The 27,138-nt window shown below is 39.1% G+C and overlaps 1 protein-coding gene across 1 annotated transcript in view; it reads left to right on the forward strand.

Moving 5' to 3' along the window:
* The first annotated feature begins 388 nt into the window (after nucleotides 1-388).
* Nucleotides 389-27,138, forward strand: part of LOC124287443 (lysophospholipid acyltransferase 5-like) — a 39,201-nt gene continuing 12,451 nt past the window's right edge. Inside the window, exons 1-5 of the mRNA XM_046723995.1 lie at nucleotides 389-588; nucleotides 19,547-19,654; nucleotides 20,792-20,898; nucleotides 22,031-22,165; nucleotides 23,038-23,145. Of these exons, the coding sequence (XP_046579951.1) occupies nucleotides 501-588; nucleotides 19,547-19,654; nucleotides 20,792-20,898; nucleotides 22,031-22,165; nucleotides 23,038-23,145 (546 nt within the window). The 5' untranslated portion in view covers nucleotides 389-500. The remainder of the gene's footprint in view (nucleotides 589-19,546; nucleotides 19,655-20,791; nucleotides 20,899-22,030; nucleotides 22,166-23,037; nucleotides 23,146-27,138) is intronic.

The following is a 27,138-nucleotide window of genomic DNA, read 5'->3' on the forward strand; positions in this document are numbered from 1 at the left end:
TTTACAGTTGTTCTACTTGATTCCGATCATAAAAGAATACTTCATGAATCGCACTGAAGACAGCAAAATTAATTATATCTATATGCCCGATTTAATAACTTGAAATTGATCAAAATGCATTTGGGGACCGCATTTGGGATAAACAAAATTAATAAATTAACGATTTATATTTTAGTTTCTATTTGAGTTTTGTGATTAGAAAATATGATATAATAATTTATATTTCTTGATACATTAGTAAATTTGAAGTAATGATTCTAATCTGTAACAAGATTTCTGAAACGGTGATAAACACATGCTCTCAATAGCGCTTACACTTTTCCAGCGCCTTCCTCGTACAATGAATGCTCCCTTATCCCGATGTCGTTCTCTGAAATTATCGCTCCCTTGAGGTCATGCGCGGTCACATCAGGCAGTTCGTTGCAACGTAAATTTTAGAATCCACATGTTGTTTGGCTTTGATACATAACACGTCATAAACAAACGGTAATGAGGGTAGAATGGTTGTGGCGGCAGTTGTAAGTTTTATCGCCACTTGGATTGGTGCGTCGGACAATGCGATAAGACTTCTGCTGTCCTTGTTTGCAGGTAAAGAGCATTTGTGTGAAGAACGCTGATACTAACATGATTTTCTATATTTGTTTGTTTATTATAAGGAAACATGTGGGTTTGCTTACCAACAATTGTTTGATATCTTTGTTTTGTCAGTGCTACATCATAATCGTCAATACTGATGTGGTTTTACTGATACATGTATTAGTATCCATGGGCTGATAAAATGACTTAGTATCTCATTCACAAACACTTGTGTATTTCTACTGCTATCATTCATTACAGATGAGTCATTTTGCATTATCTAAGGGTGTGTTTGGTACATTATTCTTTTCCCAATATCAGTAGAGTTTAAATGTGTCTTGTATCTACATCATCTAACTATACAGTTGGGTGAGCCCAGTTTGGATTCAGAATTCCTCAAAAGGTGACCAGATTATTGAAGGTGAACTTCAGTCCTGGGGAAATAAGAGGGCCAAATAAGACATAGTGTTGTGGTTTATTAGTAATTGTAACTTCTTCAGAAATTCACATGATCACATATACTGAAGAGTTGTGGTTTCAGCATTGTATAACTGGAAGAGGTATATTAACCATGTTTGTCACACCTGTTTCTGTCAGCAAAGATTTAGTGAAACACAAGTAGGAAGTAAGATCTCTATGTTAAATACTTGTGTATGATTTTAACTTTCGTATGTTTCTGAGAAGCAGATAAAAGATTTGAGATGACATGTATCCATGTTTACCCAAAGAAACAAGTGCCACATCACCCGTCCTTTAATCTTGTTATTGTAGATTGGGCAATGGGAGAATTATTTTCATCATCTTGTTCAGATCATTTTCAGGATTATGGAACATATGTCTGTAACAGAAATAATAATAGCAATAATGTGTTTGTAGAAGCAAGTGTATCTGTGTGGGATTCATTGTTACCACAATTTCAGTGTTTTATCTTCTGTGCAAAACATGTCATTCTGCCCCACCCATAGAATTTGGTCTGTACATATGTCTTGGTCTGTACATATGTCTGTATCAGCTGGACCCCTGACGTAAATGAATGCAACTGGTCTCATTCTTTGCACAGAAAGTCACTGACAAATACTTCATCATGTTATGTATGGGTACATGTACCTCATATTGGACAATGATTGTAATGTATTGCCTCAGCCATTCTCAGAAACATATTATGAATGTTATGTATTTCAAGCATCTGCAATTCTCACAATATCTAAGTATGCTGACATCATTTTTAAACCCTGACAGGTATTAAAGCAAAGAAATCATTGAAAATAGATCAACATTCACCTTGCCTTAATACTTTCACCAATATGCAAGAATATGTTTTCTTGTTCGAAAATAAAATAATGAAATATCTTTGTTACAGCCTTGTATCTTTTGCATTGGTATTGATTAGATCATTGTTGAACTTGCTGTTCATATTTACAAAACTAATAATATATAACAGCATAGAAAATAATATCATGGTTTGGTCAGTGTGTTACTATTAGTTATCATTTTGTTATTGTCTGAGTGGTCTCATTTGAGTCATAAATCATCAGAAATAATATCAATACTCTTTCGAGCGTCTCTTAGCTTTACTTGCATTTACCAGGCCTTTCTGTTTTCGGGTATAGAGCAGATATTGAGTCTACCTGTTGACCTTTTTGAGTATGGCTTGGCCAGTTACATACAAGGGCTGTATTTCTGATACCTGTATTGTCATAATATATTCATGAAAAATAACCACAAATGTGCTGTGGAACATATGATGTACTGGGTTTTCCGTTACTAGAATAAACGTCAGGCAGATTTAATACTGATGGTGGTCATTGATATTGAGATTTTGTTACCAGTTTTAACTATTGAATTTTCCTTCATCTAAAACATGTGACTTTTATATACCAACATGAATCGAGAGTATGGCAACAATCATAATACTCTGTGAATCAGTGATTGTTGTAAAAGATGAGAAGGAACTGATTGGCTTAATTTAATTTTGTTTATTATTTTTCTATTTCTGCCACTTACTCCATCCAAAACACTGAAACTCTTTCTTAAACGTTCACTTCAGTGTGCATGTTGAGACAGTGTTGCTATGTTATTAACTGCCATCTGATCACTCGTTAAATTAATCCATAATAAAAAATAACCTGTTGTTATACTTTCCACATTCTCCAGCGATTCAAAACAACTGATACTTTTCAGTCAAATCAAGCAATACATTATTGCAACACATGTAATATGTGTTAGTCATTTATGATGTCTTTCTACCTCTTTAACTGCTAGTTGAAAGCGTGCATATAGCAGGGGTGGAAATAACCCATTGCCCGACGTGCGAGTCCAGTGTTTTTTTCTGTCGGGCAAGCAAATTTGTATATCACACTGTACCGGTGTCCAGTTGACTTCCCAATGTTTATCATGTTGTTTATTTAAAAATTCAACAAGAAAACGGCCGGTATAGTGGAAAAATTATCAGGGCAAGTGATTTTACATGTGCCACTGTACCGGAGTACACTAGCAATTTTAAAGTTATTTCCATCCTTGATATAGTAAAATTTGGATCAGTCAAGTAAGCTGTGCTAATGATACCATAACAGACCATATGATGATAGCAGATCATATGATAACATGTACAAGAAAGTATGCTGTGAGTCAAGTGTAGTCTAGTAAGCTCAAAATATATTGTGGGGTAAATACAGTAAAACGAACTAGGTTCTGAAGGATCATTTTCTGATTGAAATTTTGGAATAAAGTACAACATGTATAATAGTCATTACCCAATGTATATAACCATGAATTCATTCACTGGGACGTATTGAAATCTGGATACTTATATTGAAGATTAAAGTCTTGTTGAACAGGACATCAGTATGTTGTTAACAGACATGTAGACATGCTTGACTGCTGTTTGGGTTGTATTCATGAGGTAGGAGAAACACATTATGTATTGTCAGAGTTGCTGATTTCAATGAGCATTTAAAAGCCCAGATTTGTTTTCGCTTTAAAGCAGAAACTAAATGTTTGAAAGTGTAAGCTTTCCAGGTATTAAATACGCATCAAGAAAAGTATGAGTGTAATATGGATTCTGGTAGACAGAAAGATTTCTGGGCTTAAATCCCATTTAATTAAATTTTTCAACCAACATGATGTAGCACATACTCCCATTCCATTTGCAATACTAAGTCCATCCTAATTATAAGCTGCAAGGTTTCGTGATGGATATGTAAGAATGGTTGTGTAGATTACTAAATGTGTGTTTGCTTATTATTTGATGTCTTGTAATATATGCCAAGAGGGCATGTCCCATGTCTTGTCGATGTATCATAACTCTTACTAATGTAATGACATTAACATAATTGATTATCAAATTTGTGAACAGAAAATATAAATAACCATCCATTTATGAGCAATAATGATATTTGCCATATTGCTGCAGGAAAGCTACCAGTCTGTCTGCATGGTCTGGCAAATAACAAATTGAGTTATCTCATATAGTGTCCAGACACACAACTGTGGCTGTTGTCATATGGGAAGGGGGGTAATTCAAGTATTGGAAAGTAGGATTAGCACCTGGATGTCAAAGTGATGATATTATTTGTACAATTCAATTGTTTTGTGGACATATTTTGGGGTTCTATTTCAGCAAGTAAATCACACATGAATGAGATGTATCAATATTATTTTGACGGCATGATAAGTCATGTTTATACCTGTCTGGCAAATATGGTAATAGTCTTTGGCATTGGGATTTATTATTCTGCAATCAAGAAGGCATTGTAAGTATCATAATAATTTTCTTGGGCTGGTTACATATATATTTATCATTATTAATTTGATATGAACCTTAAAAAAAAGTTGATTTTGTATATTTGTCTTTTAATTGCTTGCATCTGAAAATGTACTGGTATTACCACCTGTATCTTACAATGGATAGAATATCTGTTTGGAGAGCAGGAGGTCTAATTTTGACCCCCTTACTGCATCATACCAAAATATAATCTGAGTTGATAATTGTTGTTACTCTGCCTGGCGCTCAACAAAGAGGGAATAAAACAAGGACTGGCCAGCCAGCTTAGACTTAGTGTATTTATAATGTGTTTGAGTTGGGTGTACATGTTATATTGCCACATGGGATCTCAGGGGGCTAGCATTTATATATATGTTATCCCCATTTCGCCTCACTAGTTAAATTTTTTCATCATGACCTCATAGGGACCAGTATCCCAATTGCGTAGATCGATGCTCACGTTGATGATCACTGAATTGTCTGGTCCAGACTCGATTATACAGACCGTCACCATATAGCTGGAATATTGCGTGTGGCGTTTACCAACCAACCACACAACCAACCAATCAATCATAGCATTTAAATAGTCCTGTATCCTAACATCTATTGTCCTAATCATGGCATACTCATAATACTGGAGTCAGAACATCTAAGAGACAAGCTGTAATATTGGTCTGTGAAATGTATCATGGGAACCGTATTGCTGTGTATAATGGATTTATTTTCAAGTTAATATCTTTATTCTGTTTATAAGTCATCCAGTACATTGCCTTGTAGCATGTCTTTCTATGTTATAATTATTACAAGGTCAAAGGAAAATGGTGACATGGTAATGGAGGCTATCATATCCTGTCCAGATGGTGTAGATAGATCAACTCTGCCATAGTATGGCATGCTTGTCTGACTTGAATCAAAAACCACTGTAACATTCACAACTCAGAACTATGTACTCTGTGAGAACATTTTTTCAGTTTTAAAATAAAAACTAAATTTGTGGACTTTAATTAATTTTAGGGTCTTTTGGCTTGAAGTTGAATGCCAGAAGTTGTTAGATCTATCAAATTAATAATAATAAATGCCTGTAATAATAATGATGGTCTGTGGCTCTTCAATTTCAGTTGATTTTAGTGTTAGAATCTGGGATGTATCTGTCAATGGTGAGTGTCATTAGATCACAATACTTTGTTTTTAGTTCACAGATAATTAGTCTGTCAATGTTTTCTCTTCTTTATGTACACATCATGTCATGGATTAGACAAGGAAATGCAAATCATAAGAATTCGCAGGTACTTTCATTGTCATAGTTGTCACCTGGTCCGCTATTCTGATGAACCAGCTGGTATTTCTATTGAAAGTCCCCTAATTGTAGATAGTCTCAGGCATGGTTTCCTTGATATCAGTTCATGCACTAGGGCTGCTTATAAACCTATGTCAAGTTATTCTGTCTGGTTAACTTAGTTATTAACAGCACATATCATATTTATTTCTGTAAAATTTATGGAAATGCTGTCAAGAGAAAAGTTGAAGTTAGTAGGTTCAGTCGAGGACTGAAAGCCTAATTTCTCCTCAGATACATTGTCAGTTATGTTTGATAGCATAGGGACAGCTGTTGTTGCAGGGTGTCAAGTAACAACAGTATTGTGGGTGTATTGATTGCAGTGTATAAAACGGTATGCTTCAAATGTGTTCTGGGATATATTGGGAATACTTCCTTCTGTGCCCAAAGCCTCAGAGTCCTGCCATGACATGTCTTACCATATTTTTGTCAATAATTTCTACTCTTTGTGTATAAGCTGGTATTGTGGTCATAAGGTAGGCTGCCAGTGTTTAACTGTTGGCAATTTGTCAGAAGCCTCAGTCCATAAAACTTTTATTTGGTCTAATAAGCTTAGGTGATTTAATCCATGTGTTAACAGTGTTCACGAATGGTGTTTCAAGGTAACAGGACATTGGGTCCTGCAAGTTTCAGATGTCTGTCTGACCCATTGAAAATTCACAGGACCCATAGAATAAAATTAAACATACATTTCGGATTTAACATTGTTAATAATTTCAATGCCAATTATAAAAAAACACAAGATATATAAACAGCAACCAAGTATCACATGTCACATATAACAACTTAAGTCAAAGTCATTGTGAAATATACAGTCAGACACTGGGGCTGGTGGGTTGAAGACTTCTATCGGACCATTGGCAAATCTGCCGGATTTGTCAGAGGGTCAGACACTATTCGTGAACACTGTGTTAACAAATTACTTCTGTCAATGATTCTGAACACAATTTTGGCTTGTTGACAGACTGACAAAGATTGATAACATAAACTTTATATGCTTCTCCATACTGTAGTAATATAAACCCTGGAATCATTTGTCGCCAAAGGAGAATTGAAAATCAACAATGAGTCCAAGTTCAGTATAGACCAAGATTCTTTTTTTTTTGTCTCATACAGCCTTAATCAAAGCTAGAGATTGTTATGAATTACTGTTTGGTTTGAATTTGGTTTGTCAGGAATATGAAGACCTGAGTGCAGTTTTTATTCTGTATTGTGTTCCCAGTTGGATTGACAGCCAATAATGTTTTTATGTTTGTTATAATCATGAACACTGAAATTGGATTTGGTTGCTGTTTCTAGCTTCATGTCATTCACGTTGTATTTGTTTAAGAATACTTTGGGAGACTCCATGAGCTACGACACCTTTTTGAGAACACTCGCTCAGCCCATAAGTTTGCCTCATTGGTGGATGTCATGTCTAGATCACTTTTCAGTAACTACCTATCAGGTTGCTGCAGGAACTCTAGCTGCAGGTTTGGTTTCATGTATCACAGTATCCATCATACACATGGTATCAAGCTGCTTATGAAAATGACCCGTGAAGGTCCGGGTTAGAATTGATCTTCAGCAACCCATGCTTGTCGTAAGAGGCAACTAACGGTAGTCAGGCTCGCTGACTTGGTTGACACATGTCATTGTATCCCAATTGCATAGCTTGATGTTCATGTTGTTGATCTCTGGATTGTCTCGTCCAGACTCGATAATTTACATCCCGCCACCATATATAGCTGGAATATTGCTGAGTGCGGCGTAAAACTAAACTCACTCACTCACTCTTATGAAAATCCCACAAGACAATTTCTAACTTCTGCTCTCTTGAAGTTCAAATCTATCTGGAGGATCTATACCTTCTGGAGACAGTTTTGGCTGCCTGGATGAGCAATGCTTCCCAAAAGGTATGGGGTGTTTGGGAAGTTCCCAGGAGACCCTTTAACAAAAAGTTTTAGAACATGTGTCAGTGGGCAGATTACTGACCATTGACCAATGCTGGAATGTGTTTACATGATAGTCTGAGATGTATGGTTGTACTACCATCAGACGTTATTTCATTTTAGACCTCAGAACTTGACCGTCAAGTATACATCACCAACAGGAATAAATGGAAGTGATGTGATCAGTAGGATATGACATCATATGATAAGCCAAATGGTGGTAACACAACTGAAAATAGCATCACTAGTATCTCGGAATTTGACCTCTGAACTTGAAGGAAAGTCATGATATAGGGGCGCTGTGGGCGAGCTGGCTAAGGCACCAGCCTAGTGATCCAGCGAGGTTGAGGTGTCAGGATCAAGCCCACCTGTGACCGGGTGTAAAAACCTTGGAGTCAACTTTGTGTGCAGACTCTTTCAGTGTTGTCACAACCCCTAGTGTACAGTACACAACCCTGTGCACTTAAAAGAACCCCAGAATCCGTTGGTATATGACCAGATGGTGGCCACATGAATACGTCCAAACACCTAGTTGCGGGTACAGCAACGTGCAGTGAACTTGGACAAAGTACTGTGACTATGTGTCCCAGTCCACCCAGCTGTGAATGGGTACCTCGTTAGGATGAGAAGACCACAAGAACTCGGTGCGCCTAGTGGCTGCAAGAGTTGTATCCTCCCCAGGGAGTTAAGATTGATAATAGGATGTGTCGTTGAGATTGACATCCAATGACCGAGGGAAAAAATACCAGCGCCTTGAGCATGCACTAGTTGCCTGAATATGTGCGTTACATAAATAACCTATAATAAATATGTCGGAATGCAACAAAAGGGCTGCAAACTCATATATCATAGAGATGGAAATGTCACCATAAACTGCAGCAACTGGAAAATCTAGAACAAAGTATCAGGCAAAATACTTCTGTTTTCCCAGTATGTACATACATATTCCAACGGTTAAAGCTGTGGCCAACTATCTGATGAAGGTAGATGAAGCCCATTTTTGTACTGGGTGCTGAATATTGCTAAAACGGCAAAACCATACTCAGTCAGTCAGCTGATGAAGGTAGATGTTTGACTTGCTGTTGAGTCTTATGTTAAGGTTAAGGCATGGAGTTACAGTCACCTTAGCACTTAGATCAACGGCACCCAGTCTCAGTGGTGTCTACTGGCTAGACGGTATAGAGGTGGGGTATTCAGTGGAATTAGTTGTAGTGGGATTCAGGTATTTATTATATATTGGAGAAATTTCTGTTTTCTTTAGCCAAGGAGAGAACACATGGCAGCCTTTAGAAATGCATATGACTCTATTACCAGTTCGATAACTTACAATATTGACCTGAGTTAATAAAAATAGCATGAAATCCCCAGGACAAGGATATCCCTACATTTTCTGTTGTATTTGTATTTATCATGAAATAGAAAGCTTAGCAATTTAATGTCAGTCGGTACATGTTCTTATGAACTGGAGAGAAACAATATTCACCTCAGACTACAACCACTCTCTATACTGCTTTTCTCAGGTACATAAAAAACAAGTATTGGCCACCTGAAATGTCTATAATATGGCTATGAGGTAACAGATGTATTATTCTTAGAAGCACACGTGATACGATCTGTTAAATTATAAGACATGTACTGTACTCGGTATTATTGTGGATGAGAACAGCTCTTCATTGATTAATGGTATTATTAATCGTACTATACATGTGGTAGTTCATACATCTGTTACCAAAGTGCTATCAGGTGTTAACTTTATGATAGTAAAATGGCTGGCTGAATGGCAGGTATCCGGGAATACCATGCATTGTACTGATGGTACTGATATTGTGATAACCCGATACATTTCCAGTGGAGACTCCAAAAGACTGAGTGCATCTGAACCCCGTTTACTGAACAAGATTAACTGTGTTTGGTTCCACTGAAAATGGTAAAGCCTATCCCTGGGGTCTCCCACCATGATATTGCTGGAATATTACTAAAAGCATCCTAAAACCCATCTCACTCCTCTGAAACTGTGCATGTTGTTATCGTTAAAATACAAGCTTTATTCTGATGGTTTCAGTGGCTATTTCTATTTGAAGATTGTACATGTTCCATATTAATAGTTTGGTTGCTATCTACTGGGGAACCTGTAAAAGGAAGACCCTTCTAGTGAATTTGATAAGCTTCCTTCAAGGTCAAGATGACTAGTTTTTGTTAGTTACACCTCTTGAGATATGTTTTGCCATGTTGTTTAGCAAGGCATACAAAGCCGTTAGAAAAAATCCAAATGGACAACTATCTTGGAAGGTCAAACATGAGCATGGACTTCTTCATATTTGACACCAAGCTTCATCTAGGGAAGGCGCAGGGCCCAGTCGATTTTGGTGACCTTCACATAATTTTCAAGGTCACGGCGACACTTTGAAGATTTCAGCATGTTAACGTGCATGTAAGATTGTCAGCGAGATATCTCAAGAACGGTTCACTGGATTTTCTCCATAGACTTTCAAGATTTCCCTTGAATGTTTTCAATAAGCAATTATTACTATTTTTGCATATTTCATACACTAAGACATTCATATCAAGGTCAAAGTCAGTCTTGAAAATATTGGTGCGTTTGAACAACTATAGAACAAGATATCAAGAGAGGTTGACTGGTAATGTTTTTGTTGACATTTAACTTAAACTTTCATTACTTTATAAGTTTGATTTGATAATTTGCGGCGGGGGATTATGTCACCTTAGTAAATAAGTATTGTATTGATGCAAACGTGCTAAGCTTCTGGGTTCCAGTCGACAAATCGTAATGTTATGAGCTATCGTTGCTGTATAGTTTGTCACAGGCTTACAAATGACAGATTGCTATAAACGGTTTGGACCCATGAAGATTCGGAGTAGAATAGGTCTTCAGCAACCCATGCTTGCCACAAAAGGCAACAATGCTTGTCGTAAGAGGCGATTAACGGGATCGGGTAGTCAGGCTCACTGACTTGGTTGACACATGTCATCGGTTCCCAATTGCGCAGATCAATGCTCATGCTGTTGATCACTGGATTGTCTGGTCCAGACTCGATTATTTACAGACTGCCGCCATATAGCTGGAATATTGCTGAGTATGGCGTAAAACTAAACTCACTCACTCACTCTGTATTTATCAGTAGCTGATTAGAAGATATTCCAAGTGCACACATTTCAATGTTCCGTGTAAACTGTAAATACAACCTTCATAGTTCATTGTCAAATGGTCAACTATTTTGCAGAGCGACAGAAAACTTTTTGGGTCATTGAGTACTTGCTTGTGTTCATTTCAATTGGGTATTTTGCCATATTCCACTAATTGTAAAAAATATAATAATGTTTAAAAGTTGGTTTACGTGTTTTGTTATTTATATTTGACCTGTAACATGAGAAACGATAAGAAAGACTGCAAGTTGCCAAGTTCATGTGCTGAAATAGAACCCCTCAATATACCGCAGTTAATTGATCTATTTTTGTGTGTACACATGTAAGATCAAATTTATTGAGTATTTACAAAAATTTAAGCGTACTTGTACGCAATAGACTTTAGAAGAATTGATTTTCACGTAAATATTTGCGTGATTTACACAGATACGCAGCTTATCTGTACCTCTGTGTTATGTGTTGTGGTTTTTTTTATAAAAATGCAATGTTATTTTTTTAAAATATGTAAATATAGTTGTACATACCAAGTGGTATACATATATCATTCTCCATCGCTAATGATGTGGAGATTTCTAATGTTTCTAATCTTACTACTGGAATGCAAGTAGACATCTGGTCGTGATGGTAACTGTGAGAATTGAATCTGTAACATAGGACTTATTGGTTTCATTAACATATTGGTGTACAGGAATACTAGAGCGTGTATCATGTTCATGTGATAGCTTACATTAAGTCACTGGTGACCTGATATCTCACCTGTAGTCTACACAGTAGACATGACTGAAATTAACTGTTATTCCTCACTGTTAAAGGACACGTATTTAGCTCCCCTGAGCTGCAGTAGCATCGAACTAGGGTTGAACTACTATGATACTATTTTAGAATGCCTTCCCCTCGTGTCTAGTTTGTGACCTGTGAATCTTGACCAGTTAACCTGATCTTTCATTTCATTTGTCTTCATTATTTCTCTGAGGTATGTTAGAGAATGAATGTAAGGCACATGCAAATGTTTTGATAGATATTATTTTCCTATCAGCTGCTGCAGCTGCTGTTGATAAGTAATGCTTGTCCACATTCTGTTTCACGGACTATATGGACTCTAAATCAGTAGGCCTAGTGATCTGGGACATGTCAGATATTGAGTAGATATGGGAGATGATTATCTTGATAGTACTCAGATGTATATTATTTACCTATAAAAAATATATGTACTTTACCTGTTGGAGCTAAGGTGCTGGTTTGCCTTTAAAACAGAACTTCTACTGTTGTTGCAATACTGACATAGGGATGCCAGCTGACTGATTGCCCCATACATATTTATTTTTCATATTTAATTTAGGAGTGTTATAATTTATTGAAAGTCATCAGGTCCTTGATATTACACTAATGTTAAAAAATTCCTGAGAGCTACAACGATTCAGTTCAGTTCATTGAAAATTGAATCTGACACCTTAGTTTCGATTTTTTATAACCATTATTACTACATGTATTTTGATTCGATATTTGAATACCTATTTAAATTATTTCCACTTGGTCAGAATGTAATTTTGACTCCAACTTTAGCCGTTTTGAGTGCTGAAATAAAGCAAAACGTGATTGGTTGACGCTGGGCTAATTATCCCATGCGAATCGTTGTTAGAAGACATTGCCAAGTTGATGATGGATTTCACGCTTAAAAAGCCAACTGAGAGTTAAATGAAATTTGATGTTTTGCTTGTATGAAGAATCGAATCGAAAATGACAGAATCAAGGGCCCGATATCGAAAATCGAATTGAATCGAGGTCTGGGTGAATCGTTGGAGCCCTAAACTCCACTGGACTTTCAAATTCTTTTTGACTTTGTGAATAGTGTATTTGTTAAAATTCTACTGCTGACACCAAGATGATAAAGAAGAGTTAACACATTGGCAGAGAAGTGCATGTTCAGGATATGCTTGTTGATCATGCTGATGGTAAACATTAAGTACTGAAGTACTGAGCATTGTACTGGAGACAGTGTTCAGTGACACTGTTATCTCTCTCCTATCAGCTTTATCAGAATGTAACATGATACAACTGTCATCTAAACTGATACTAGGCACCTTGCTGTCACAAGTTACCAACTATAATTTCATTGATAAGGCTCACATTCATGGATCTTTGTTATGTAATTGGATTACAATGAATGTGATAATTATCCTTTAGTAACTGTAAGGAGATTATAGTTTTCAGTTGTGAGTTTATTGTTGTCTGTTTTCTTTTTGGGGGCGGTGGTGTAGCCTAGTGCTTAAAGCGTCCGCTTGTCACGCCGAAGACCCAGGTTCGAATCCCCACATGGGCACAATGTGTGAAGCCCATTTCTGGTGTCCCCCGCCGTGATATTGCTTGAATATTGCTAAAAGTAGTAAAAGCTGCATAAAACCATACTTACTCAATACTGTTTTATTTTGAGCCTGTTTGGGTTGTATTGCTGCTTTAAAGAATCAATACAAAAGCTTCTTTGACCCTATAGTAGCTTTGTCATGATTGCTGTCTGCAATGGTCATTTGTACTAATATTGAAATATTTGAGGTTTTGTAATTATCATTATATGTACAAAATTGATAAAATCTACATATGTCCATCTTGATGTTAGAAAGTTATGTTCAGAACTAAGGTTAGGATCCAAGCTATGTTTCTTGAAATAATCAAAATAGTATTGACTGTCGTATAATTATGTCAGTGATAATGTATGTAGTGCGTATGAGTTGGTGATGAAATCTTGTATGAAACCAAACTATTGTCTTTGTTGGGTGAAGCATTTACTGTAACTATTAATTGAATATGTCATTAGATTTGAGTTTACAGATTGAGAGATTCGGGTTTTCCTGTACTGCTAGTTTGACCAAGCCTTGTGCCCCTTTAAAAACAACTCATTTTATGGACATTAGTGTCTAAATGTCCAGACGCATCAGTCTGATATGATGAAGTGCCGAGTAAACTGTGTGTAAACCACATGTCATAATCTTAAATTAGAGCCATCAAGAATGGCTACAGTGGTGATTGGTTTGGTCAGGTAATTCCTTGAGAGGCTTATGCTGGTGTAGGAACTACTTATTGGAAGCAGGATGGGAAAATCTAGACATTGTTAATTTGTAGAGCACAAGCACCTGCCAAGCTGTGTGATCAAAGTAACAGAGCATTACCTGCAGATTACCTTCAGTAGAAATCAGTTTCACTGTCATCTTTTGGATCGAGACTGTGATTGAGGTAAAAATCATTGATATTAGGGAATTTTCTTTGAGATGTCACATCCTCATCCCACTTCTCAACCCCTCATGTTTCTTCTCCCTCTTCCCAACCCCCTCCTCCTTCCCCTCCCTGAATTACCTTTTCCACATCCCCTCCCACTCCCATGCTCATCCTCTCTGTCTTCCTACCAAAACATACTTCCCCATCCCCTGGTTTTCCCTTCCCCTCCCACTTCTTCTCTTTATTACATCTTATGGAATTAGTCTACCGGGAACCTATTGATCAGATCTTTGTTGACCCATTAACTCATTTTAGCCTTCTAAGGATGCTATGCCCATTTTTGTCGTGGAAGCTCAAAATTTGCTCTGCAGCCAATCATGACATGCTTTCCAAGCATTAGGTGTACTTTTAAGGAGGCTATTTCAGTCGTTGCTATATTTGAGGTCTTAGATGATACTCTGTAGGTAAAAATACAATGACAGTGTCAGTATTTGTTCAGTTTTGCTAGCAGTATGCTCTTCTTTTGCAACCATTAAACTTTGCACTCAGCTGTGAAAGGACTTGACCAGATCCAGTCATACTGACCTATTTAGAAGTGATTATTTCCACATTGTCAGCATATGTTTAACTGTATGTTTTGTATTTGGTGAACAGCTCTTATGTATATCAACTCAAGGAGTTACATGCGATTAGGAAAAATTAGAAATTAACGGGTTCTATATTGCCTAGAGTAACTTACTTTTTCAACTCCCTGTATACCATAAATTTTGAACCATGATGATATCAAGATTCCTTAATATCTGAATATAAATGTTAACTTTTATCCTTGATTTTATTTTCAAACCCTGGAAATTGAGTTTGGACACTCAGGGCAGTTATTTACTTGTACCTAATTCCAGTAAAAGCAAGAACTTAAAGAGGGATTTATGTCCATTAATGCCTGGTATTATATATCCTTGTGATCCGTTGGTGTCTTTGTTATCGCATGAATAATTGTAAACATGTCACTAAGTTATGAAATATAACCTTCTCCTAAATACAAGCCATCATTCAGGAAGTTAACATATCCATGTCATGCAACCCCCCTCGTTACAGCCTGAGTGATCACTGAGATACAAAAATGTACGACATTAAAAAAACAGTGTTCTAAGATGCTTTGGTGAAAGATCAAAGGCGCCGACAGTACTTTATCAGATGATAATGTGCACTTTTTGCATTACGTCACAATGTATTGTCGTCACTGCGCCATTCTAGTCTGCCCCCTCGTAATCGAACAATTTTGCATACGTCACAATGCAAGCGACGTCATGATGCATGTCAGTTGTCATCGCCTCGTACAGCCTCCTACAGTAAACTATTCCGTTGCATCCCGTTTCTTGGTTTGCAGTTGCTTCATGCAGCTGACATCACTGGTGGAAACATTGCGTTTATGTTTTCCGACGGTTAAAATGTCTTAATCCAACTCACAAGTTTTCAGCAACACAGTAACGTTCGCAATGTTTACATTCCCACAATGCAATCATGCTTGACTACTCCGCTTCATCTGGATGTCACTGATCAAAACTTACGTTGGTTGTAGAAATGCGACGTTCATATTGCCCTATATGGTTTACGTTAATCACAGATGTAATTAAAATAATTTAGAGAAGATATTTAATCCGAACGTTAACCGTCATCAAACTGTTATCATTTGTTTTTTCTGGTAACGTTCGTCTTAATGTAGGGGGGCAGACACATCAATAGAACAGCGCGCCAGTTAGCCCTGTGCGAGGATTCTTAAGTTAGGTCTCTGACACCGCCGTTTGTTTTCTGCCTGTTCATCGTAATCATCCTTAGAAACCATTACATCTGGCATCTTAGAAAAGAAATACAGTTTGCTCTACCATCATGTATAGTGTATCATATTATGATGTATATATATGTCAGGGTAGAGACTGCGATCTGGTAGAATCGGAGATTCTACCAGTAGAGATTGCGATCGGAGTCTCTACCAGTCTCTACGATCGGAGTCTCTACTGGTAGAATCTCCGATCCTACTAGTAGAGATTGTAATCGTAGTCTCTACTGGTTGAATCGGAGATTCTACCAATACATTTTCCAATTCAACTGGTAGAAACTCCGATCCTACTAGCAGAGGCTGCAATCATCTTCAACTGGTAGAAACTCCGAGTGATCTGTGGGTAAACAACAAAGACACTCTTTCTGAACAGTACTATACATTTTATTCAGATATAACACTAGACTGTTTCCACTTCTACAGATATATTAAGGACTAGAAATACAAATGTGACTTGAGAGATCATATTACAATATATACATATATTACAAAACTGATTACAAGCAAGATCAATTGCATAGTCAGTGTTTGCCCTAGGCATAAAAATTTAGGAGTCATCATGACTCCCTGGTGTCATGAGAGGGAGTCATGGACATGTTTTGGGGAGTCAACTTCTTTCATCAAGAGATCAACTGTTATTGTTTAATAACAACTGGTCCAAGTAAGGCAGGTCAGATATTTATTCAGCACTGGGCAGTTAACTGGCAAACATTAAACTTAGTAGTTTTAGGTGTCTTGGCATGTCAGCATTTTGGGAGGATAGGTGTAGGGCAATTCCCCACCAGGTCATTATCCCATCTGCCATATCCCCACCTGGTCATTTCCCCACCTCTTTGGAAAGCAGTGTTTTTATAACAATTACTGATCATAAGTTTTGAAATACATCTGAATGAACTTCCTACTTTTAACTGAGACTTTGATAACAAACATTTAACACCTCACTGTAAACAATATCAAAATAAAAAATTAAAATGGTTTGTAACACTGTATTTACATCATGAGACCAAGCTGCCAAATTTGGACTCCACTCAAAAAACCAAAACAAAATACCTTACTCCAAAACAGACTTAACAAATAAAGTTAACAAGATAACAATAAATAAGTTCAATTATATCTGGCAAATAATAGGAAAACATTATCCCCACTTATTATACCTATATATATATATTTATTATAATCAGTGCTCAGCCACTGAAATTTGTCTTCAGTGCAACACTGAGCCATGACTAATGTCACAGCTGGAGCCAGCTAGACTTGCCAAGTCTAGTTTTGAGTGGTATATAGAGTAGCAGAGTACGAGCCCCAGTTTGTTATTTGACACCATTTCCAGTTGATCTGTGTTAGTATATGGAAATATGTTAGGAAAAGATGACCAAGGCTCACTTGACTGAAATGTATTGAACTGTCTTCAGAAATATATGTAGCAGCTGTTTATTGTTTTGCAAATGCCCTGAACAAAGACGTTAATCTCCGGTTGTAATGATCTGGAAGTTCTGTGTGCATGTGGTGTTAAATTCAGCCACCACTTTACACAATAGCTACCATAAAAAAACAGAACATATGTAAAGAGCTATGTTTTGATAACTGCATGACTGGTTATATCTGAAGCATGAGAAGATGTTTCTGATGTGTTACGTTGTACTGAGGTGTCAGTGCATGACATTGTAGTTACTACTTGAGGTGAGATGAGGTGAAATTGGGTTTAACATCGTGCTTGAGAATATTTCGCTCATATGACAAAGTGCATGCATGTGTATATGTATGTGCGGCTGCTTGTACTAGCCCAGACTGAAGCTGGTTTTATAGTGCTAGCCCACTGAGATACCATGCCGCAGTGAAGCATGCATACCCCACTCAGACACATTATACTGACTCCGAGCGGACCAGTCCTTGTTGTACCCATTAATGCCAACGCCAGGCAGGGACCAACAAGTACCATATTTCAACGTCTTTTGGTATGACGCGGTCGGGGATCGAACCCGCGACCTCCCGCTCTCCGGGAGGACACGCTAACCACTACACCATGGAGGCGGTCAGTTACTGCTTGAAACTGAATGAATAACGTTGCATGGTTTGGAACAACACTGACACCTTGCAATGTATAATTTGGCCCATAATGTCTCGAAGATAGGCTAAATTAACCTGACTTGGGCCATGGCTGTCTTTTGGCAAGGAAAATATCAGAATGTCTCCTGAAGCAGTCTGTCCCTTGTTTAATAGACGTACACTTAGTCTCTGAATATATGTAATTTTTATAGTAACAAATAATCCCATTTAAAATGAAAAGGAGTTCCAGTGAGATTGGAAATTCAGAACCAGTTACTTGAGGAAATCTAGATTTGCTTCATTTGGGGATTTTGCATTGCAGGGAAGGCTAGACTGAAGGAAAAATTGCAGTTCAGGGAATATGATTCAGACTGCTTGTGTAACAGCCCTATGATATGCAGTTCTATATCCGTGTGACATAGGCTGTGCCTCAAAGTGATCTCAGTGCTAGGATGATTGTAACGTAGGTTTATGACAGTCGTAGTGCTAAGATAACTTTGTGGATTATGTGTCATCATATTACATGGATTGTTGTGCACCATACTCATTTTATCATAGACCACTCATGGTTAGAAGTTGTTATTTTGACCAGTCCACAGCAATAGGGGTGAAATGGTATACTGCGGTATAAGTAGAACTGCGGTATTTTGCCTTCGGTTCGGTATACTGTAATGCAATCCAAAAATTCGGTATTTTCGGGTTTCGTACCGTCCGAAGGCCTTGTACCGTATTTCGCACCGTACCGTGGTAAGGGCGTACCGTTTCACCACTACACAGCAATGATCTTCCGCATGGTTGACATTAACTAAACAGAAAAGTGGTTGCTTGCAAGAAAATGTTACTGAACTAGTGGACTTATGTTTCTGTTCAAACCCTGAATTATTGTTATTAATATCCCATATATTGCTCAAATTTGTGTTTTTATTCGTTGCCAACTAACCTGTTCACATGTCCGATCTGTACCAATAATCTTGGAATATTATAAATATGCGAGATACATCATTGTTGGTGTAAGATCTCTTGATCATTCTCTTGAAATGAATGCTAACCTTGCTAACAGATGCAACTGCAATATAGATTTTGAGGTTTCAAATCAACAACACACACACGATAGGTTTCCTGCAAGTATCTGATTATATGCACATGGCCAGGATAGCTAAACGCTGGATAGGGATGAGCAGGTCATATTGGACGTAGATAAACAGGAAGTAAACATGTACATCAAATGAGTCATTTTATATCACTTTGTTTAATCTTTTTTAGTAATAATACATTTTGAAACCAGTCATATTTGTGTTCCTGTTTGTGGAATATTTTAATTACAAGCTAACTTTGACCTGCGCTAATATATTTTTGTTGAAAGAAAATGTCACAAATTTTTTTCTGCAAAAATAACATGTAATCTTACACACGCTTTGCAGTTAAGAAGTAACTAGGCCTACATTAAAGTGTCTGAAAGATATGGTTTGTCATTTTAATGTGTTTTAAAAATATACAAGTATTAATGCCTGTTGGGGAAAAAATGAACGAGTGATCTGAAGTGAAAATGCAAGCACCCCCCTGAAATTTGAATGTTTACCCTGTTAACCTCTCACATTGGGTTTGGATTGGGGAGAGTCATGTTGACCAGGCTTCAGTGAGATCTCTTTCTTGTACCTTGACAAAGTCAGTTTAATTTTCAGGCTACCCCCTAGCCTTCCTGTATCGGCGCTGGATCATCCTTCAACCTGCTCCAGTCAAACACATCTTCTTCACTGTCTGTGGCCTTGTTCTCTGTTACTTCAATTTCGGTGAGTATTGGAGATACATCCTGAGATGTATTGCCATTGTCAGGTGCTGTGGATAAGTTAGATATCAATAATCGACACTGATGCCAATTTTTTATCGTCGTCATGTTTTGAAAGAGATAATAAGATGATTAAGCAGAAATAACCATTTACTTCAGGATTTAGACAGAAGGCTTCTTGTTTGAGGACACCTGCATCCATTCAGAACATGATCCGAACATAAAATCATGCGGCAAACATCAGTGCTACAACCAACTTTTTACCATTGAAAATACCTGATTAACCTGTTAACTGATCACATCCTCAATTTCTGCAGGGCTCTCATTTTGGTAAACCTACACTAACCCTTGGATATACCTGTTGTTCCCACAATTTCAAATTATCTGCCCTTGATTTCCTTTTGGCTACACTACTTGTTCTAACACCGATTAGAATGTGAAGTCAACATATAAATCAGTCTCATCCCCTGTTTGGCTGGCAATATGAACAACATGGCAGCTAGTCCTATCAATTGTGATTGTGTTTGAGAGAAATGAAACATTGAAACCTGACTGACACATAAACAAAAGCTCTCAAAATCTCTTTTGATAGAAATGATGTCTTCTTGTGAAATAAGACTGTGTTTGTCTTTGATTTATGTGCAATATGAGTAACCCTCCTTAACAGTTTCCTTTTTCCATGTCTCTGCTTGATTGGTTTGTAAAATGTGTATGAAAATTAAGGATAGGCCCCGAGAAGCACGAATTAGTGTAGGTTTACCAAAAAAAGAGCCCTGGAGAAATAGAGGATGATTTCACCAAAGTGAGGCCATTATGCAAAATAAACTCTCTCTCACTAATCTTCTAAAACCTTTTATTACACTTGCCTTTCTCCCACATAAGCTGGTTAACACAGATGATAAGATTGGAAAATTGTTCAGTTCACTCAGTCTTAAAAAAATGTTTACTCTACTTGAATATACCAAGTGAGTGAGCAACAGTGCTATTGAGCTTCTTCTCTTGTTTACAGTTATCCATGAAACCCCATGCAGCCTGAACTTAAACCTTCATCACAACTGAAGAATTCATTTGGTCCTTACGTTTTGTGGACATGTGTAGTGTATCTGTGTGTAGTTTTGAGATACAGATGTTTTGTTTGCAGGTGATGCTGTCACTCACTCGCTTGTCAATATCCTGGTTGACTATGTCATTCTCTGCCTCATCCCGGGAACAGCGCTGTCTGTGGCCTTGGCGTTTATTTTTAACACAGTGAGTAGACATTACTTCAGTAATTAATAATAATAATTGATTTATAGAGTGCCTATTTCCAAACGATATTGCTCAATGGCGCTATAAAGAGAAAAGATTGTAGACAATGTCTATGGAAAAGAGAGTTTGAAAGATGGGTTTTGAGGGCAATTTTGAAAATGTCAGCAGATTCTATTTCTTTTAGGGCGAGTGGTAGAATTATGGGGAAATAGGTTAACATTAGCACAATATTTCCCCAGAGTTTGAATAAAAATATGTACACTAGTTAAAACGTTTTGTCAAGCGTGGTTCCATTGTGTGTCATGGCCATAGATGAGAAGTTATTACTATTGCATTTATCCGAAAAATCCTCCAAATTTGGCCCTTCATGGAGATTCTAGGTCAGGGAACATTATCAGTAACCTATTCTTGTCATTACAGGCGAATGCATAGGGTGGCCAAGCTCAGTGGCTTGTTTGACAGTGTGGGACATTGCTCATAACATCAATCACTAGTCTCAGACTACAATTCATGGGATTGCGGGCATGTAGCTTAAATATTGCAGGGTACGGTGTCAGACAGACTTATACTTGAAGTCCTCAGGACCTTCAATGATAGAGTTATCTGTAGTTTGAGACAAGCAGAAATCATCAGACCATGTCTTGGACTACTGCAATATATTAGGTAATGAAGTCTGAGTAAACAATGTTCCTGTTTCCAGTCTTCACTCAGTGTACTAACTACACAGAGCATTTGCAGGAGTGCAGAAAGTCTGCAGTACATGTCATATCAAAAGATGTTACAAAATGGTACTTGTTGATACCCTGACTGGCACTCTGCATTCAGGGGATAAAACAAAGAGTGGTTGCACAGTGAAGTGTGTGTGAGTTGGAATCCATGTTTCACTGTGACAAGGTATCACAATGGAGACTTGTGCAAGCAGTCAATCGCACACATATTGCCGTGTAAGTGCGATAAGTTGGAATGCGATGTATAACTCCATTTCATATTGCATCACAAATTATGTTTACAACATGGATGTAAAATGAACTCAATGCTATGTAGCAATTTCTAGTAAAAAATCTTCCTTTTTCTTATGGTGTAAATTGTTGAGATCAACATTCAAATGCAATACCTGTTGCTATGGTTACAGTTTTACCTGATGGCTGGGTATTACAAGGTGGAGACAGATGACTACCAGATCATGTGGACCATGCCCCACTGTGTGCTGACACTCCGCCTTACAAGTATTATATTTGATGTGTATGATGGACGCCGGAAACAGAAGGTGAGGCTATCTCCATGTCATTGTGTAACATGGCTTCCTTGTACACATTGTCATTAGACTTAACAGTCCTGAGGTGGGAACCAAATGTCAGTTTGCAAGGAGTGTTGTGATGATTGCGATTTTGGAAGATCATCTGAACGCTGTAAGGGCGGTGGGTTAGCCTAGCTGTTAAAAGTTTCTGCTCATCATGCTGAAGACCAGGGTTCGATTTCCCACATGGGTACAATGTGTGAAGCCCATTTCTCATTTCCCCTGCCATTGCTGGAATATTGCTAAAAGCAGTGTAAACTCACCCACTCACTCACTCACCCACTCACTCACGTTGCTAAAAGCATAATTTTATATAATACTGGGACTGATGTTTACTGCTAATAAATCACAGGTCCTCCTGTTCTTGGATTGTATAGACATTTTGGACATACACTGTAGTAATGTCCAAAATGCCCACAGCACTGATGTCTTTTTATACACAACCATTGAGGAAGAGTCTTATCTGAACTTTCCATACATATTTCAGTACCTACAAGCACAATGTGTGAAGCTCTTTTGTGGTGTCCCCCGCCGTGATATTGCTGGAATATTGCTCAAAGCGACGTAAAACCATACCCACTCACTCCCTCACTCCCTCATATTCCTTTGCTGCAAAACAGCAGAAAAATTAGCTTGAATTGTAAATTTCCCATTGACAAGGGTACTGCAAGTGATGTGACATGGTACACACACTGTGTATTTGTCAGTGTGTAAAGCAAACCTTCATCCCATACTGATGTCAACCTCACAGATAATGCACGTCGGCAATTTCAATTTGCTTGATTCAAATAGAGAGCTTTATATGTGTTGTTATTGACAAAGAAAACATGTTGATGTTTCAGGAGGAGTTGACACCCGACCAAGCACAGACAGCGTTAGAAAAAACACCATCATTGTTAGAAATTTTTGGTCATTGTTACTATTTTGGAGGATTCCTCATAGGACCACAAGTAAGTCAGTAATCATAAGTGTGGTAGATTTACCTACAAGGGTTGAATGATTGTGTGTAACAACTGTCTGATACTTCTAGGTACATTGTAAGTTGTTCACTGGTCACGAGGGAGCCATGGGTACCTACATCAACCCATGGGCCCTGAGGGACCAGTGAACAACGTAATTATCTTACCGTACACCTTAATGTTAATTTTTAATTGTTTGAAGCATACAAATCTTTTGTAGCCTTCGCTAGATTTTGCTGACAAGAAAAACATTTAGAGTTATCTCCCTTCCATCGATTTGCATTCGCAAAACATCGGTAATTTACTTAGATCATACGTGATTCAATGTTATTCGAGATAAGGAATTACTACCACGAAGTACCAAATGAGTTGCCATTGACAGCGGGGTACATTGAAATGATACTCGCTTGTAAGCGGGGTACATTGAAAATAATAGAAGAGTGCTCAGCCAATCTGAAAGCAACATTATTTTTCCTTATCCTGACTCATGCTCTTTTGCTTGTCTTCTTCTTCTTGCGAACATAGTGGAACACTTGTATCTCCCTAATTGAAGTTCCCTTCAATAAAGAAATCACTAATTAGTACTCACGAGTTACCTGCCCTCCACAAGCGCGGGAACGAGGGCGCCACCTCCACCCATGTGCCTCACTCTCTCCTTCGCCCAGTGAGCTGGACGTGAGAGCGCCTGTGTCTCCCGACACACTATATCCTTTGATTATATTTAGTTAGTTACCTCGTATAGGCATCTATAGAGGTTTAGCTAGTATCCTTCAACAATTATATATTGATATTTAGTCGTGTTTGTACTGTTTATTCACGGGACGCCGTGTTTGTTCAGTGGATTAGGTTGATGAAAATCTGTACTGTTTGCAGATTACGTTTTTTCTGCTGCTGATCCGCATTTAATATGCCATAGCTGTACTGCGCCATGTTCAAGTTATTCACGCTGCAGTTGCTGTACTAATTTATCTAATTCTGCCTTTAATAAATATTTACTTTGCGTTTGAGACGCACAGCAGATAGGTCGCGTAAGACAGAGTCTAGCCATGACTGATACACCTGAACCCCTCGCCAGTCTACTGCTGTTGGTCGACCCCCCTCCCTTCTGGTGTTCCGCTAGAGTGGTGGAGAGGCGTGGGACTTAGTCCGCCGTCTCCAAGAAGCGTCCTGTTTTCCCAGACATCCCGTCGTCGCAGCCGAAGACTAGAGGGCTTCTACTTCATCTCAACGCAGACTTCGCACCCCGAGGGCAGCGTCGACCTCTGAGGGGAAATCAACGAAGTCTACTAGGACTTTCTCAACCGAGATTGTTCCAGCCGCTGAACTGGGCCTCTACGATGATCAGCCGATCATCATCCCCGATCTACGCCACAAGAGACGACCGGTGTCGGCAACAGTGACGTCAGCACAGATCGCCATGCAGCCTGATGTGTCTACACTGATGTCGGACGATCTTCCTGAGGGCCCCGTCGCTAACATCGCAGAGAGGGCACCGACTACATCGTCGCAGACCGTCCCAGACGACCTGATGCGGCAAATCATGAAGATCAGCCCAGGACCTGAGCCTTCGCGAAGGCTCCAAGGTAGACGACATCCCAGAGGGACCCCCCGTCAACGTAGCGGCCACGACGAAGCCACCTTCGCGAAGAAAGTCACAGACCACCTTGACGAAGGACCCAGATGTACAGCCTTTCGCGAAGGCCTTCGCGAAGGCTCCAACGTAGACGACATCCCTGAGGGACCCCCCATCAACGTAGCGGCTACGACAAAGCCACCTTCGCGAAGAAAGTCACAGACCACCTCGTCGAAGGACCAAGATGTACAGCCTTCGCGAAGGCTTGATAGATCATCACCTACCTCGGCTTCATCCTTAGATTCGGACTCAGACCACCAGACTTCATGAAAGCCTTCGCGAAGGTCAAGTCGCCGTTCCTCACGACCGGACGCAGAGGAAGCTTTGCTAAGGCCTTCGCGAAGGGCACCTTTATCAGGCTCCAAATCATCTTCGTCCAGAAGGACATCGAGGGATTCCACAAGAGCTTCGCGAAGCTATCAACATTCACCTCACAGATCTCCGCGAAGGTCAACCCATAGACGCAGATAGTCAGGACGTTCACCAAAACGCTCCCCTCGCCATTCTCCATGCCGATCACCTCGCCGTTCACCGCGCCGATCTCCTCGTACATCACCACGTCGATCTCCTCGCAGGTCACCATACAAGTCTTCACAGACACCCGGTACAGTGGTAGAAGCACACAGTCCACCATCTGAAGAGCATCAACCTCTCATCAGCGATCCCGTGGTAGAAGATGATGGAGGCATCAATTTTCTCAGACGCTGAGATACGTTATTGGATGGTTGACAACCTAGACCTTTCTTCACCTTCCAAGAGTGGTAACTCGGCGCATACTTACCTGATGAAGGAGGACGATGCAGACGCCATCACCTTACCTCCGATCGACCCGATTGCTGCGGTGCCACAGAATTTGGACACAGCCTGCCATAAAGCCATGAAAGTTCAAACGCCACACCATGACGAGGTGTATGTTCTTTGGCCTTAATAGATCTAGAACGATCAATGAGACTCTTATCACCAGATTTCGTGACACGACTTCTGAAGATGATAGGATGATCTACTCGGCCCTACTTATGCAGAACCAGCAAGAACCACACCGTGAAGCAAGCGCTCATATATTGATCGGACTCTAGACACTTCGCTAAGGAGGTCCCAGGCCGCCTCCGCGAAGGAGCTAGAGCCTCACCAGTTGCAAGGGACGTCGCGGAGGAGTAGCGCTTTCGCCGACCCCACACCCTGTTGAGCACAGAGGTCGTTCGCGAAGCAAGCGCTCATATATATATACTGATTGGGCTCTGACTCGATACCTTCGCGAAGGTCGCGAAGGCTAAGTGGCTCAAGTCTACTTCACCCAGAAGATCTAGAAGGGATACTTCGAGAGCTTCGCGAAGTCTCCGGCGTTCACCGAGGAAGTCTCCTCCAAGGTCTCCATATACTAGCCACTCGTCATATATAGCCACTCGTCAGTCCGTTCAAGACATCGCATAAGTTGTCTATCAACTGTATGCCATATGCCGTCTATAAGCCTACGCGAAGACAATTGCACAGGCTATTTACAACACAGAACGTCGCTGTATTAATTAGTCAACGACGTTTCATAGATCTTCACAGGAATCAACTTTTCCGTATAGATTGCTAGATATGCAATCCCGGACTACGATACGAGAAGAAATATGTACAACAAGTTCAGCTTTAATTCTACAATTATGACGATACATTCATGTATACAGTCTACAAGCTGACAACTGGCAAGTTTATTGTACCTTTATATAAGGAAGTCGGAATTATATTCAAAACTGAAGTTACTTTCACGACAGCCAGGAAAATAACCTACCCAGCATTAATATTACAGAGCGAGGTATTTTCGCGCCGGAGGTTTCGCGCGTTTACCATTAACCCTCGAAACACGTGGTCACTCGGGTAACTTCGGGAAGCTACGGTGAAGACCGACGATTATTCTAATATCAACGACGGCACGATATTATACAAGGTTCTTTTCCTGCTACACCGGTGACATCACAGCGTGGGTATTCTACAGAATCAAAATGCCTTGTTCTGATTGGACCGCGATGGACAACGACCTACGCAGAGGTCGATCTTAGTTCACAGTTCAAGACTTAGGTTACAAGTGACAACTATATATCAGTGAACGAGCAAGCCTCCTTACAGTCCAGTTAATCTGAACCTTCATGATTGGGCTGCCTTCTTGAGGTTAGAGACCTCCCCTGTCAAGTTTAGGACGAGGGCACGGTCAGGCGATTTTACATAAAGTTCAACGAGGACAGTCACACCTGGTTGTGCACCTACATCGTCAAGGACTTCGCAGCAAATTTACCTAGACGACGGGATACAAGTGGATCCAAATCCACAGCGTCTCAGACTACAGCTGAATTTCATCATCAAGCTAC

The sequence above is a fragment of the Haliotis rubra genome, unplaced genomic scaffold (assembly GCF_003918875.1).
Source record: "Haliotis rubra isolate DU_JTF1 unplaced genomic scaffold, ASM391887v1 Scf400, whole genome shotgun sequence".
Lineage (NCBI taxonomy): Eukaryota > Metazoa > Mollusca > Gastropoda > Lepetellida > Haliotidae > Haliotis > Haliotis rubra.